Source organism: Anguilla anguilla, chromosome 3 (assembly GCF_013347855.1).
Source record: "Anguilla anguilla isolate fAngAng1 chromosome 3, fAngAng1.pri, whole genome shotgun sequence".
Classification (NCBI taxonomy): domain Eukaryota; kingdom Metazoa; phylum Chordata; class Actinopteri; order Anguilliformes; family Anguillidae; genus Anguilla; species Anguilla anguilla.
The window spans coordinates 19926602-19943381 of record NC_049203.1 but is presented as its reverse complement, the minus strand read 5'-3'; the positions used below and the strand labels follow the sequence as shown (position 1 = coordinate 19943381).

The window sequence follows — 16780 nt, the reverse complement described above, 5'->3', positions numbered from 1 at the left end:
CATATTTCTGGCATATCACTGAGACCACAGGCAAAGTTCTTGTCTTCTCAGAACTAAGAAACAGAAAAAGGAACTTCTCTTCCATATGTTTTCACAATGTTTCACAATTTTAACTGAATAATTATTCCCCTGTGAGAGATAGCATTCCCTCTCCTCATCCTCGAAAACGTGAAAAGTTTACCTGCTGTTGGCTAAGAAAGTGCGCAGTATAGCTGTTTTAGTGCTTTTCCTTTTGCACCCCAACCCCCGACCCTCGCCCCTGCCACCCCGCACAACAGTATATGTGGCGGGTTATTGGAGCGGTCACAGAATTTGACAACCGGAATCTTCCATGAAGCACTGTGCTAACGCCTCTAAGTAACTGTCCTACTTCAATTAAAGGTAAATATTCAACAAAATAAAATAGAAAGATTACGAAATAAACCTGATGCAATGCTACAGGTTGAGTAACTGCATGAGTTCTCCTGAGAGAGGGAGTCTGCTCTGTGAGTAAATCAGGGCCTTATAAACAGCCACACGTTTCCCAGAGTGTTCTTGTACAACAGTACCTGTTGTTCTTCAGAGAAAATCTCCACACGGCAGATGAATTTCAGGATGGAACCATTTGGCCTCTTTCCAAAGCAGATGGGCGATACTTGTCAACAAATCGTGACGTCACTCATGGTTGACCACACCAGCTGTCATTTTCACAAATGAAATACACGTTTTTTTCTTTCATTTTTCTTGGCACACTGCACTGACTAAGCGTCACTCCCAGCAGAGAAAACCTAACGGTATTCAACCAAGGCCATGCGCTCACACACAAACAACCGCAATAATTTAGGGATGGATTCCGCTTTGAGGTTTGTCCTTAACTTTGCCTCTAATAAATTCTGTTAAATTCAGCTGCACACCAATAATTTCAGCAATAGCAGAAAATGATAGAAAATATTGCTCAGAAGGAGCACTAAATAGATAAAGGTGCATCATAAGCAATCTAATGTTTGTTATTTTCATTTACTTAATCATACTGATTTCATTTCGATTCCCTTTGTAGTCAAAAAACTGAAACTCCATTGGATTTTGATATAATCTTAAAACAAACACAATTTATACCCTATGGTGTGGCAATATGGGTAAACACATGAAATACAATATCATTTACATTATTATTTAGATTAAAAAATGATTAGCAAAAAATATTTATTTTTCAATGCAACAGTAATTATGCCACAGAACATGCTCTGTCCTTAATGCATTTCACTCATCCCTAATGCCTGGTTAAAAATGTGCGGGTCAAGCGTGATGTAGTCAGATTTGCACCCTCCAGACACTAAGCAGGTTTGTGGTCAAGTGAAATGCATTTGGCGCAACATAATTAGCCCTCGCCAAATTCCCTTTCTGCCAGACCCCTGGCACAGAAACCTCTTTGCCCGACAACTCGGCTGGTCTCATCCAAACCTCTCTCGTCCTCCGCGGTGCACTGACATAGCCGCATGCCTCCTAAAAATCTCCCCACAGACGTGGGCAGCCAGCGCATAAATTAGTGGCCCGCATTAGCATCAGCCCCTGGTGCCACCTGCTCTTTGCGTGGTCATTAAAGGTTGAGAACGCTGGCAGAATGCCAGGCGGGCACCTAGCGTCCAGGAGAAGCGTTCCCGAGGTGTGCGCAGAAAGGTCAGAAATTACCTTCCCGTTGATGTAGTCCCCAGATAGGTTATAATTAGAGGATTTTGGTCAGGTGACAGGAAGGCATCTACGGACAGTTCCTGAAGAAGAGCAATACTGCCTGTCAATCCTGACAGGACTGCGAGAATAATAAGACATTAAAAAAACAAAAACATTTATTTCAGGGGGATACACAAGCAGAGTGTACGAGGCCTAACCTTTGCACAAATCTGTAAACATACCTATTAGTTAGAGCTTTTACGCTGTCTCCTCCCTGCTTCTGTTCCCTCTGGAGGTATTACAATATTCATGTTTATTCAAATGGACAGTTTACAAAGGCAGAGTGTTTCACAGTGCTATAATAGACAAAGAAAACAGCATTTGGGCTGTTGCTCTGCACTAGTCAAACTCATATTAACTTTATATTTAGCTGGTTACAATTTAAATAGTTACCAAACCAGAAGAAAATGGCCGCACGTAATAGCAGGGAGGTGCTCAGAAATGTATGTTTCAGTTTGGAAACAATGATAAATAAATTGTAATGCTACAAAGAATACACTACTAGAATAACTTATCATTGTGTGTTTATTTATCCCTCTGTTTCTATATCATAGCTTGCACCTGAAAAAAAATCATTCACAAACTAAGGAAATCTCTTGTGCATTGACCCTGCCCCCATCCCAGAGACTACCAGCTTAGTAGTGTCAGTCAGAAGGGAATATATCATGACCTCCTCCACCCCGTCCCCCTCCAGCTGTTCTGTAAATTTTGATTACACAAGACATGGGGTCTAGCCTTCCTCCGTGCTAACGCAGTCAGCCGTTAGCCAGGGGTGAGAGAGAGAGAGAGAGAGAGAGAGAGAGAGAGGGTGGAACGGCTTGACCTGAAGTTCTTGCTGACCCCAGAACGGGATCAGGAAGAGATCTGGCTGTAGGGGTTCCTCTGACGGCCTTTTCTCCCCTCATCTCTCATAGAGAAAAAATCATCAGAGCTCGCGCAGTGGGAATCGCAGACAGAACCGCCCCAGGATCCGGGGAGCGGCTCGACAACAGCCGAATTAGAAAATAGTTTCAGGCAAATAAATATTTGCGGGGAAAGAAAATTAAAGGGGTGGAAAAGAAGAAGAGAGAGAGAGATGAGATTATGCATATATTTTACAGCTTTCATTACAGAGGAATAGATTCCCATCGCAAGAGCAAAGCGAGCTCTGGGGTCTCGGTATGGCATTGCTTAAGAGACCGCCACGAAAATGTGGTTCGTGTCAGTGAGCTTTATTGCGTGGAGAGGGACTAGCATGTCGTTTGAATCTCAAACGTTTCTGGCAGCCAAGCCATCGAAATGTCTCTGTTTTTTTTTTACTTACAGCTGTTCTAAATTCTCCAAACATTCTGACAGAAGGCCTAAACAAAACCTTACTTTTGTTTCGTATGTTTTCTAATAGACAGACCAAAGACATGCCAGAGCATCCCGAAGTGAGGTGGCCCTGAAGCGTTTTCTACAGACAATAGCTACACTGAATTCCCAAATGTGCAAAATCTAACAAACGGCAGTAGTTGTATAATCATTAGCATTTGCAAGTTTCAGTCTAGCCATAATATGCTTTCTCTATAACTCTGACTTGCAAATTTAAGTGTTGCTTTTCGGTTTATGCGACCACATGAGCTAAAAAAAATTGTAAAAATAATTACTGAACTGTGTGATTTTTGATTCAGAAGAAGAGACCTTAAGGCTGCATTATACTTGATAAGAAGGCAAACGTGAACAGAACTGAACCGCAGCCAAACACGGCGCCACATACAAACGTGTGTATCCTCATTGCCACTTTTAACTGTTCATTTAGCGACATTCCACACCAGTGGGGGACGCAGATTCAAATTCTGCGGTCTTGGTAACCACAGGAAGCAGTGGAAGTCACTATGTCTCCCACACCAAAACAAAAATGGCTGTTGTGAAGGAGTAGAAACTTTGACAGATGGAAGTCGATAATTTTGAAGACGCCTTAGTTTATTTTGAGCTGCAGAGAAAGAAAAGAAGACAGGGGACGAGGAACATGCTGTGTTCGTCTGCTCAGTCAGACAAGGTGACGGGACATATAGCATGCTCCACCCAAGTGATACTGTAGATCAATTGCATGCAATCTGTGGAGTTTCATTTTTATCCACAAATGTGCCTTTTTAAGTCAATTACTTTGTACAAACGAGCCAAAGTTTGTTTCCGTAGCAAGCATACTGCCGCCTTCAGTTGGATACTGTGAGTAATCATTAACAAGATAAGCCTGGATTTTCAAAATTATAAATTTGATTTGCGATTCTACATTTTGGGGGTTTTCTTTTAATAATTCCAGCTTGAGATAAAGTACCTAGCTTAAAAAAAAAAGTAAATGTCAAATTCATAGTTCAAATATGTGACTACTGAGTTAGGTAAACTGATATGGGACAGTTGGATTCTAAAGACCTCCACTTCCACTTGAGGAATGAGAATCTCGGAATGCCTCTGCCATTTGCAATGCCACTGAAAACTGAAAAAAAAAAACGAAAAATGTACTTATTCGTTTTCTTTTCAATCACATAAATCAGTGCTAACCTTTTTTTTTTTTTTGGAGTTTGGAGCTGGTTGTCGGTCAAAGCTGGGTCTTTAAAAAAAGCTCATTACTTCCTAGCCTGAGGCCTTTACTCGCCTGAAATATCTCCGTGTTGGTTCTTTTGTTTTTGCATCTGTATTTTCAATTTTCTGAAGTGCGTTGCCGTGGTGAATTCTGTAATGTTGCAGTCGTTCGTTCGAAATAGAACAGCAATCCCCCAGCAGGTGATACACCAAACCTAATCAATTATTGAAGGGTGTGTCCTAAAGAAAACCTCACGACCGTTGCATCTGACGAATGAAAAGGAAATCGAGAGAAATGGAGGGACACTGCGTGTGTGTCCTACTTGTTTATGGAGACCAGACTTGCATCCTTTTCTTTTCTTTTCTTTAATTTATTTATGTGCTCCCCCCCCCCCCACACATATTTTTGACACTTGTTTTATATGCATGAGACAATATGAAAGATGCATTTGCTCCTTTTTTTATTTAATGTGCAGAGGCGATGTTGCTAATCTTTTGATTGTGGGCCGTCTCGGTCAGGTCAATTGCGGATGTGTTTCACTGTGATTCTCACCCCCTCAGGCTGCTTAGAAGTCCGGCTCTTTTCAACTTTCCTCACTCTTTCAAAGCAGAGAACATACAGAAGCCAGCCGGTTTGATTAATAAATGATAATGGCTCTCCTAAGACAAAGACCCAGTGGACTCCCTCAGTGGGACTGACATGAAGACGATGTAAACCCTACCACAGCTCCTCTCTCTCTCTCTCTCTTAGTCTTGAAATATTAATGCCTATTTTGCTGGGTGTTTAGGAGCAAGTGATCCATGGTGGTTGATTGCAATCAACGTCAGATTGTGCTCTCTCCACTCCAGCCCACTTCAGAATTCAGAGTTACTGATAACCGCAAAGGTGTAACGCTCAAAATCTATAACATGCCCGCTGTTCAAAGAAGCGGTTTGCAGACAACAGGTTTTTAGATAGTTTAGGTTGCGAAAATCTAAATGAAAATCATGAGCATTGCTGTAATAGGAAGTGCTAATATCACACAAATGTGGGTAGACTTTATTTTAAAGTAGGTCTCTTTTCAACAGGAATCTCTCACTTAGCTATGCCACAAACTCAAGGCCTTTTCTATTTTTTTTTTTTGTTGCAGTTTGCAATTCTGCTTTAAGAGTAGACGTGTATGTGCTGAGCTGACAATTGCCAATGTGAGGTTCCTCTCTGTGGACATTCAGTGAACCACAGAGAAAAATACATCTGCAAGACTTCAGATGGCATTTCTGCCCAAAATAAGTTTTCGGTTGCTTCACTTCCCTCAGAAATAGAACATAGTCCCATCCGTGTGGTCGTCTGGGTTCGGAAGAGGTCGAGAGAGTTCTCAAACACCACTCACAAACAAGTGCCTTTTGAGAAGATCTAGAATCGAGATGAAGATCTCCAATTGACAATCAACAATTTCATTTCAAATACGAGGCCTGCACTCAATTTATAGATTTTTGATGGTACGGTGCTGTACATCTGGATGAAGCCGTTGCCGTGGGGACGCCGCGGTTTAAAAACAAGTTGCCGGATCGCGCTTTTCCGGCGAGCTGCACTTTCGCCCTCTGCTCTCTCGCTGTGAAGTTTTGCGAGTCTGCGCGGCTGCGGGTTCGCCTTCCCTCTCCATTCCCACAGACGCGGAGCCGTTTCTGAGCGGAACTCCTCGCTCGCTAATTAGGCACGGAGCATTAGCGCGGACGGCGGAGACAGGTGCGGCCGGCCTGCCGAGGTCACGGTGTTCGAGCCGGCGCTCGAGCCGTTTAAAATAACAGACCGGAGAATAACAAGACGCAAGACATGCTCACTTCGTTTCCCATCTGCTGTTACGTAACCCCCTGCCAGCGTTCTGCACGGCGAGGAAGAAAAAGAGGAACACGGGAGCGGGAATCGGAGCAGGAAGTTGAAAACGTGTCTGTTCATTTATGAGATAAGCCGGTCCTGTGGCATCCTGAGATACAACCTCCATTTTATTTTTTTTAATTAAGTGATTGACTGGGATGCAAATGCTAGACTATTTAAACGAATATAAAGATTAAGTTATTTTTTCTTTGAATTCTTGTCTAAATACATGGACATACACACATTGGGTACATTCACCTTCTTATAAAAATGATATACAAATGAACTGATTTGGATGTGTTGCACAGTATAGTGTATAGAACACATTTTTTTACATTACATTTATTTACTAGATACTTTTATCCTAAGTGACCATAAGTTTTTAGTGCTTTTCTAGATGAAATAGAATATAAAACTAAAATTAAATCTAAATTCTGCATACAGGTTACCAGCAGCATTTAAAAAGCACTGGTCTAATCTAGAGTTATATTTATGATATTTTTCATTACATATTTATTGGAACTGTTACTTCAGTTTGACTATATCTTAGGCCTAGTTGTTAATTATTTTCCGATATGAATTAGATAGTTGCATAATGTCTTCGCCATAGAGAACAACAAAGAACCTTTTAAATATGTATATGTGTCATAAATGTAATGGCTCAAACTTAACGTACACTGGAAATTCACGTGTGTGGTGTAAACCAGTGGAGTAATGGTGACCAGCCCATGTTTCAGGCAACATCAAATGGCCCCTTCTTTATTCTGGTGACCTTTGACCTGAACAAGACCGGGAGAATACCAGCAGGACGGGAAATATCAGGCTTCAGGGCGCATATAGCAACCCGACCATCTGATGATTGACAGCTTTTCCTGACAGCCTTCTCATATCCCTGTAACTGCTTTGAACTCAAATTCATTCCAGGAAGATGGCTTAAGTTCCGTGTGCCTGTGCAGTGTGTGTGCATGTGTGTGTGTAGGGGGGGGGGTTGGTCAAAAAACAAGGAGCACAGACAAGCAGGAAACTCTGTGAGGTTTCAATGCAGAGCTGAGTTTCTTTCCAATGCCAGGATTCACTGTGTCAACACAGCAGGTCACCGACCCGCAGACAACGCACCGCGCTTGGCCGGAACTTCCAGTTCTGCTCGGAAAACGGGAAAAAGAAAGAGATGAATCTTTCACCTCCTCCTCGAACACGTGGTCCAGATTCCAGCTCAGGGCAGAGGTGGGATTCTCTGCACTCGCCATTGCCAGAGTATACACACCGACAGATTCCACACGGCACCTCTGGGGCGCTTCGAAACGTGCCCTCAATTCATTCAGCTCACTTGTCGGTTAACAGCAATTCATGATGGTGAAGAAGCTGTTTTGCAATACTCGGGGACTTGGATTAAGGAAATGAAATAGTCAAGACTCTACTTTTTGGTTGGAGAGTGAAGGTCGATGATAATTATTCGCTTTTTTTGGTTAATATTCCCAGAAAGCCGCAGTGGATGCTGCACCTGCTCAATGCCCATTGGCCAGAGGCTCACAGTGAAAGCCAGCAGTGCTGCAGGCCTGCCAAAATAACCCCTTCGGAGCGTTCCAGAACATTCCACAGCTTTCGTCAGTCACCGCTACACAGCTTCAGCTAAACCTTTTACTCATGTATATGAAATGAACCAAATATTTGCCCTTTCGACAGACTGACTTCTGTGCCCCAAAAACATCTGTAGTATTAAGTATTGTGCCCCCCCCCCCCCCCCCGCTTTGAAAACAATGAACTGTAAAACAGGTGTTCAGGGGTCCTGGTGGTCGCGGCACAAAGAAACACCTGCTTCCGAAACCTGAGCTCGGAGTTCCCACATTCTGCCACTCTACTTTTCAATCGCTCCCTGTTCCAGCTCCTCGCATAAATCCTTCATTCTGCTTGTTGCTATTATACAGAGCTCCATAATGTTTGGGACAAACACATTCTTTTCTTGATTTGGCTCTGCACTCCACAATTTTACATTTGTAATCAAGTAACTCACATGTGCATGTTATGTAAATGAAAGTAGTCATGTATAATACTTTGCAGCATATCCTTTGCATGCAATGACTGCTTGAAATCTGTGAACCATAGACATCACCAGGTGCAGAGCATAATCTCTGGTGATGCTCTGCCAGGCCAGTACTAAAGCCATCTTCAGCTCCAGCTTGTTTCAGGGGCTAGTTGCCTTAAGTCTTTTCTTAAGCTTATTAAATGCATGTTCATTTGGATTCAGCTTGGGAGAATGGCTCGGCCAGTTGAGGATTTTCCAGTTTTTGGCCATATTCCACAGATGAGGGTGCCTTGGATATTTAGCAGTTCCTTTTGGCCTCTGCATTTTGCTCTTGCCATCACTCTGATGCAAGTGAATCTTGGTCTCATCTGTCCACAAGTTCTTTTTCCAGAACTTTTTCCAGTTAGCAAACTGTAACTTGGCCATCCTTTTTTTGCATCTAACTAGTGGTATGCATCTTGCAGTGTAGCTTCTGTAGTACTGTCTGCCTCCTGAAGAGTGTTCCTGACCTGTCGGACAGGTGTTTTTTCTTAATTATGGCAAGACTCTTTTAGTCAGTCATAAACTGTAGAGTTCTTCCTTATCCTACCTGGCCCTTTGTGATTACTTAACTCACCAGTGGTCTCTTTTTTTTGTTAGTGATATTCCAAACTGTTCAATTTGATCAGCCTAAGGTTTGTCCTATACCTCTGACTGTTTTTTTCTTTTTCTTATTTCTCAGGCTCATAATGGCTTCCTTGACTTTCCTTGGCAAAACTCTGGTCCTTGTGTTGACAAATACAAATAACAGACTCCAAGGGCAATCAAAACCTTAGAAGCAAGATTTGACACTGAAAGCTTGTACCAAGGAAGCAACAGAACACACCTGACTAACTGGAAACACCTGTGAAGCTATTTGTCCCAAACATTATGGTGCTCACTGTATGTGCACATTATGTCTGCTGTGTACATCAAATATTTCCACAATAACACCTGCCTAGCCTTCTTGCAAGCCACTGATCTGTATGGATGTTCCTTTAATATTATACATTTGTTTACATTTTTTAGCCAAAAAGTGTTATTTAAGAGAGTCTGATTTAACAGAACATCTTCTGAAAAAAACAAGCACTCAGAATGCATAGAATGGAAAAATTTCAAATACATAAATATCAAATCAAACCTGATGCATGTTTTCAATAAATTTGTTTGATCCCCACTCAAATAAATTCTGTCATATAAAGGCTCACATGACTGCTGGACCTGTCTGCCTGCAGGTGGAGCCGTGGAGTCCTGCTGTAATTAACTGAATGAAGAGCACCTGGGCAACTCCACTCCAGAGGATAAATGTAACCTGTGGCTCTCAGCAGCCCATTTTGTCACTGGCTTTCTATGGTGCATCTGAACTTGCACCATAGGCTTTTCCATGGGCTTTTCCCCTTTTCTTTAGTGATTTGTACTGTGTAGGCTGCAAAGGACAGTGCGTTTGTTTCTGGTTCTTTTCATGCACATTGTTTTTTGGTAAGTTTGGTCATAAAAGGCAACTTTCAGAAGACTTTCAGAATTTTGAGAGAGTGGGCTATCTACCTCTTCTGAGATCAGAGAGGTAGTTTTCTAGAGACTCTGCTCTGGTCTGCTTATTGCACACTTTGTGCTTTATTATTTAATTAATACACTTAGCTGTCCTTTTTTTGTTACGTTTGTGGTTTTTGTTGTTCAACCTCAGGTTTAGTTAACATTGCTTCTGTAGTTACGCCTCTGGCTGTTACAATTCAGGTGGACTCTGAAAGGTAATGGATGACATGCTAGATGTAAGTTCTCAGGGTACTGTTGATTGTGACAACTCCTTTTTAAACCCGTTTGAACTCCTGACCTGAAGGAGGTGCTGCGGATTGGCTTACGGGCACACGGCTACGCTGTGTAAGGTGTAATGGCACAAAGGGGCCTTCTGGGAGCAGGCAGACTGGCACTCAGCTGTTGGGAGTGCGGCTTTGAAGATTAGGCAAGGAAGTCCTCCCGGGCCAGACAGAAATACAATTCGCATGAGTTCACCATGCTGGAAAAGCGCGCAGCAGCGCAGCGAAAGCAATGGAGGAAAAAGTGTATCGTACGATAAGCGGCCTTCTGACCGAAGCGCATGGCAGGTTGTTTCTGAAAAGGGAATCAGGATGACCTCTGACGTGTCGGCCTACTTCCTGTCCCGGTGTCCTGCAGAAAAGCTGACGTTGATGAAACTGAAGCTGTGTTTAGGGTATCGGAACAATGCCCGGCAGTTTCGCATGGAATGCGTCTTTGGTGGCTGACTACTACGGTTTTTTTTTTTTTTTGTTTTCTTTTGTTTTTGCCCCCCCCCCCCCCCCACACACACACAGATTCCAAGCATGTTCCAGGATATATATAAAATATACTCCATACTTAAACACTAATGCTTTGAAAAAATGATACCCTTTATTGTGATCAACTTGCCAGATTTCATCTTGCTACATGCTGGAAATCTGAATGAAATATACATTTTAAAATGTATTACAAGTTTCAAATATATTTTTTAATCATTATTTTTTCTATTTTATTTATAATATCAACTACTCAGTGATCCCTGTCCTATCTCTCACCCCCCAGTTTCCTGTGAGACCTTTGTATCCACAGTGCTATTTTCCACAATGCATATGTACAAAAAAAAAGGAAAAGAAAGAAAGGACACAAAGCGCCTCGGAGAGGTGAAGACTGACGGACGGTGCGGTCCGATGCTTCCCAGGTCTGGACCTGGCTTTCACACGGCAGTTTGATGGTGACAGCGCCATCCGCTGAGGATCGGGAAACAATGGGGACGGCCCCACTGCGCATATGAGCGGAAATATCAGCCGGAAAGCCCATTGAATTAATTATTCCTTCCTCTACGTTCTGAAATCCCTGTCACTTTAATGGGAATGGATGTGTTGGATCATGGATGCTGCGTGATTAATCCAAATGAGATGTACTGGGGGGGAGGGAGATGTCTTAAAATGAAGTGATTCAGTACTATTTATACTGGTCACATTATGGCTGATCATACTTTGTTGTTTTACTTGCTTCATCTCTCAGCCTTCACAAACTAAAATGCCTTATGTGATGACAGTGATACAATAACGCAGAACACAGAAATGGGCACAAATTTTACATAGGACAGTAGTAGAAAAATAATAATTTAAAATACAGTATTTTACATACAGTATTAGAATTGGTCAGAATCGGGAAGAGGGAGAGACAAAAAGGATAAGATGGAGAGAACAGTGCATTTTTTACGTTTATTAACTGACGCCATTATCCAAGAAACCTCAAAGGAGAGATTTATTTATTTTAAATAAAAATTTTGCCTGTGACTCTATCTTCAATGCTGTTCAAAGGAAGAGACACTAGGTGGCAGAACTGCGAGTTTGTTGTCTGTGGATAATTACAGCAATTTCAAACCTGGAGGAGCTGGTGGATTTTAATCGAAATGCGGTAATTTAATGTTCAGTAAGTGTAAGTAATACTACCTCGCTGTTTCATGACACATCATAAGTGTACTTAACTTTTGTGGAATGTAAGTATTCCAGAAAATGAAATGAATACCCATGAAAATGTTTATGCTTCCTCAAATTTTTGATATGCAAATGACAGAAATAAAATAAAAAGCCAGTAATTCATGTAATTCAATCATTATTACTTAATCATTATTCATATCTATTTAGTGGCCTTAGAACAGTGAACTTGCATAATAATAAAAATAATAACAATAATAATAATTTTCATAAAAAGGGGTTAGTAGAGTGAATCATACAGCTGACTATGTTGTAGACTGTATTTAATCTATTGAAGGAGATTCTGTATGTAACATTGAAGGAGATCCTGATTGTCAAAGTGTACAGTGCAGTGTGTCCATTGCTAGCACTGAAAATTGTAAAAGGCATACTTAAGTCATGTCACTGCGCCACAAGCAAAAGATTACATACGTTAAGATGGTCTTAATCTAGCCCTCCCAGCTTTGACATGAAAGGCGCTCTTGACTGCTTTCTGCTTTCATCGTGGTTTTCGTTTCTTTCCCACACTCAGCCCACACCATTTTGACTTTCCGACCCCAAAGGCTGCATGCCCTTAAATGCAGGCCATCCGTTTCCTCACACATTTTCCACAGAATGACAACTGTTGTGGTTCCTGGGTCAAGGGTGAAACTGTATACTGTCACATCTGATGACATCGGCGCACAATGCTACAATGTCTAGGTCATTAGCAGCTTCACATTTTAGCCTTCTGGCTCTATCTATTGCAATTCATCTTTAATCTAAGTCCTGAATCTGATTATCATGTCATTTGTTATTACAGTCATAATTTTATTTGAGGTAAATATATGACTTAGCCACTATAATATCTTGGTCACTCGTAAAAGTTAATCTGAACTCTAGGGAAAAATATCACATCAAACATGTAGTATAATGGCCAAATAATACAAACAAATGTGTAAACCATTAAGTCTTAAACACAGACTATTGCATTTATGTGCAATGGTTTGTACATGATAGTGGCAATTAATTAGCCCACAGAATGAATATCATTCATTTAATTCAGTTTCATATCCAGTGAAAGTAAGAGTAAATATATTTCTTGTGGTTCCAAAAGCATAATTATTTTACACAATACTTTAAAAATCAGATAAATCTGTTTTTCCACCAGTAAAATTCCTGAGAAAAACTGACAGACATTGCTGAGGGCATTTAAAATCTGTAAATTCAAATCTAGTCTAAAAAAGTAATAATAATCATACAGCATGACATTTTTACATCACATTACATCTTATGAACCGGGCACACAATTAAATAGAAATATAAATCTTCTTAGCCTTGTCTGTCTCGTGTGTGGACTTTGCTCCATTGGCTAGCTAGCCAGTGCTTCAAGAGATACGGATTTTAAATAATACCCCTACAAATGGCTTCTATGTGTTAAAGAATGGTAGATGTTAGTACCAACCACTACGCTATTTGTAATCCCACCATTGACTGACAATGTTGTCAGACCTCAGGAAGTGTTGGTGTGGTTTTTATCGTTCTCTCCTTGTCTGTAGCATTTTGGATTATTCAAGATTATGTTGTAATACCCTCTTAATCCTCACTGCATTAAGATTTCAGTCAAACTCAGAGACGGTAAAGGACCACTCAATGCCAGAGAAGTCTGTGTTATGACTCAGAGAAGAGTGTTATGACATCCAAAGGCCAAGGTCTGAATCCCCCCCCCCCCGCTCCATTTCATATTTCAGAAAGTAATTCATGGTTGATAAAATGAACAACAGTTTGATTTCCTCCCAGGGTACTTCCTTAGAATATTACTAGATACAAGATCATTGCTTTTTTGTCTGAAAGCAATGCACAGTCACTGTAATAAGGGTGAACATGATACCCTTCCCTCCCTGAAGCAGTGAAATCCTACAGGGAAAGAAGGCAATGGTCTCACAGCACACGCTGACAAACACACTCTGACCAAAAAACTCAACGGCTTCTCTGCTCTAGCTGCTGGCTGCAGTCCATCTGACGCAGCAGCTAAGCTTTGCAAGAGTTTTCGAAATTTTCCTGGAAGTTTTTTTTTTTTTTCATAAGATCGGTGCGTGTTTTGGACGAGCTATGCAAACAGCACATGATGCTTTGCAGAATGGCGCTGAGAGTTGTGATTTTCGATTACGTCAATGCAAAAATACAATGTAACCTTTGAGCGACAAATTAAAGCATGCAGGAGAATCAATGGGCAAACATTTAAGTCTGAGTGGAGAAAAGTCCCAAAGGAGACACACACACACACACATTGAGTGATAATTCACTCGCATGAATTGGTCCTAACTGCTTTAAACTCTATCCTAACCCCACATCCCCCAAAATGGCAGATACTAATGAACTTTGTAAATGTAACAATCCTAGGGAATCTACAGATGGAACACCCTTGCATAAGGACACCATGTTTTTTTGTGGGTAATAGGTTAGAGCTTGCATTTGAGACATTTTACCTCCTCTCTGTTAAACTGCAGGCCTGGAACAGAGATACAGGCCAGCTTCTGCTGCTAAGACCTATTTCTGAGGGAGGGGCAGCTTCTACTTAATGAAATTGCTGCCATTGGCTTTGTGGCCGCCAATCACAGTGCAGGTCACCCTAGACAAACTTAAAAATGCTGCAAGCTCAAACTCGATTCTCAGCCTTTATTTCTATCCTTTATTTATTTTCTCCCACATTGAACAAATGTTTTTATTTTTGTCTAATATGGCTAATTTTGTCAAATCTTCATGACTGACCTTTTTTGCCACGTTTCTACGTCTTAGATTATATTTTGAAGAGATCTAGCATGCATGACCAGTGGTCAGAATGAAGTAAGAGATTCATTCGGGTCTTTATAATATGATGTGTTGATAAAAACCAGCAGGAAACTGGTGCAGTTGGGTTGCATTTGTGTGCTATTCTCCATAGAAATTTATGAATACATATGTCATACTGTATAAAGTCAGAGCAATTTATAGACTCATTAAACATTGTGATGAAAAAAAAAATGAGACGGATGTCCGCTTATCCCCAAAAATAAGCTGAATCACGTGGTCATATTTTCTTCCAAATCTCACGTTTCTGTTTTGGGCTGAGTTCCCCAGGATTAGAACATACTCTACAGATGCCAACTCCATTGCAAAAGCAATTTTGCTTCCTCAGTTTACAAAACGCACATTCCACATCAAGAAACGCACACAGAACATTACAGAAATACTGTGTCAATAGTCATATACAACAAGCTCCTGCCAGAGCAGATGTCCGGAATGATTCCAGTGTTGTTGTTTTTTTTTGTTTCTGAAGTTTGAGCAGCAATGGCTGCTGAAATCCCTTTCAAACAAGAATCTGCACTGACTGCAATTCCCTGGTTGTGTGTTTACTATAGTCTCAGACTATAGTTGGACAAATAAACAGGAAGACCACAGCAGCTTGGACAGACACCACTTTCCAGGACAAAGTGATATGTGGACTGAACGTGATGCACTTTGGGATGTCTCAAAAAAGATAAAACATGCACGGACACACACCATATAACTGTACAACGCCACACTACAGTAAAGCCCAAAGCCCTATAACATTTCAACATAGTCTATCTGTGTCACCACTGATTATCCCAAAAAATGATGGACTGGGCACAATCAGACTGCCCTTGCAAATAAGTACAAGTGTCCATTTGCTGCTTCACAACACTCAAAGTTAGTTTTGGTTGTTTGAACTGGCAAAACTAAAGTTGGTGGAGAACATTTGCAATCGCCAGTCAGAGTTTACTGATAAATGTTTTCAACAGAAAACCTCAGATTCCTGACCTGAAAGACGTTCTTCCGGCTCGACTTCTCCGATGTCCATTCAACGAGAGCCCCGCAAAGATCGATGCCTTCTGGCTTGCATCCCGGCTTCTGAAGAACAAAGAAAGAGAAAATATTTCCCGTACCCTGCATCAGGCAGAAAAAGAGGCGTTTGCATTGCGCTGTCATAAATATGTAAGGATATAAAGGTAAACTGTGGTGTGACAAATTAGCTGCCTGAAAACGGTGCACAAACAAATGAAGAAGCAGAGTGATAGATGAATTATAATTTGCAGTCATCCTCAACCAGTAAGAAATCAACCCACCAAAAAAGGAAAGGAAGCCTGGTTTTGTTTTATGGTTCACTTTTGGGTTTATATGTCAAAAATACATTTGAACATGGGTGCAGTCCCTTAATGTGTTTTCCTGGGTGTTAATCTTCATTTAAATCATTTTTATTTTAATGTTTTAGTCACAGCTGAAGTATCAACAATAGACTGCACAAAAAGCTTTATTTTATTTAATGTATGAATGCTGGTAATTGTTCAACTAAATGAATCTGTTCCATAATCTTTATTCTGAAAAAGCAATCTCGAGGCACATCATAGCTAATAACTTGGAAGTGCATGTAAATACAAATAAACGAATAATGTATTTCCTGCAAATAAATGCACAGGAAAGCATGGAATAAAACAAATGAGAATCAAGAGTTTTCAGATTGCATGTTCCCAGTATGATTCAGTGATTTCAGCAAGTAAAGTCAGGCATGCTTTCCACAGGCAATGCTGTGGTATTCCCAAATCCCAGATGACAGGAGATTGTGACAAATGACGTACTTTTTCAAAAGAGTGCATTTTTTTATTATACGAGAAAACAGCAGGAATGTGCTCATGCTGTCAGTATTTCATGGGTGTGTCCAAATCACCAGTTGATATAAGCGCCAATTCACATGAAATCCCCCAGTGAAACCCATAGGAACACACTTGTATGCCGCACTTAACACATCCCCGCAGTGCTCCATGCTGTTGAAAGACGGGCTTTGAATTTAGTGATTTATATTAACTCTTGGATGCACCAGCGTTTCCAAGGGGCCAGGAGAAATATTTAATGTCTAAATAAACTCTGGGGGGAAAAGTGTAAGAAACCCTTCTTTTGCAATATAAACTAGTCTGTGGACACGCACACACAACCGGTCTGCTGTTTATTATTGGTTATCTTTTCCAAAGAGAATACGAGTATAGTTACCTACAGTATGCTGAGACAAAAGTAAAGGCTGTCCATTTCCTAAAGGTAATAACTGTACAATGATTGCCCATTGCCCAAAAATGTGAATAAATAAGACCATAGATATGAAAC

General features: G+C 40.9%; 1 protein-coding gene and 1 long non-coding RNA gene across 4 annotated transcripts in view; one reads left to right on the top strand and one right to left on the bottom strand.

The window, feature by feature from the left end:
• The window catches only part of arhgap15 (Rho GTPase activating protein 15), a 120266-nt gene that overhangs the window by 81076 nt on the left and 22410 nt on the right, over positions 1-16780 (bottom strand). For all 3 annotated transcript variants that reach the window (XM_035408164.1, XM_035408165.1, XM_035408163.1), the window contains one exon: positions 15446-15535. In XM_035408164.1, coding sequence (XP_035264055.1) covers positions 15446-15535 — 90 coding nt within the window. The remainder of the gene's footprint in view (positions 1-15445; positions 15536-16780) is intronic.
• LOC118222519 lies at positions 9545-11099 on the top strand. The gene is made up of 2 exons (XR_004764295.1): positions 9545-9626; positions 10725-11099. It is a non-coding gene; the product is annotated as an uncharacterized LOC118222519 (long non-coding RNA).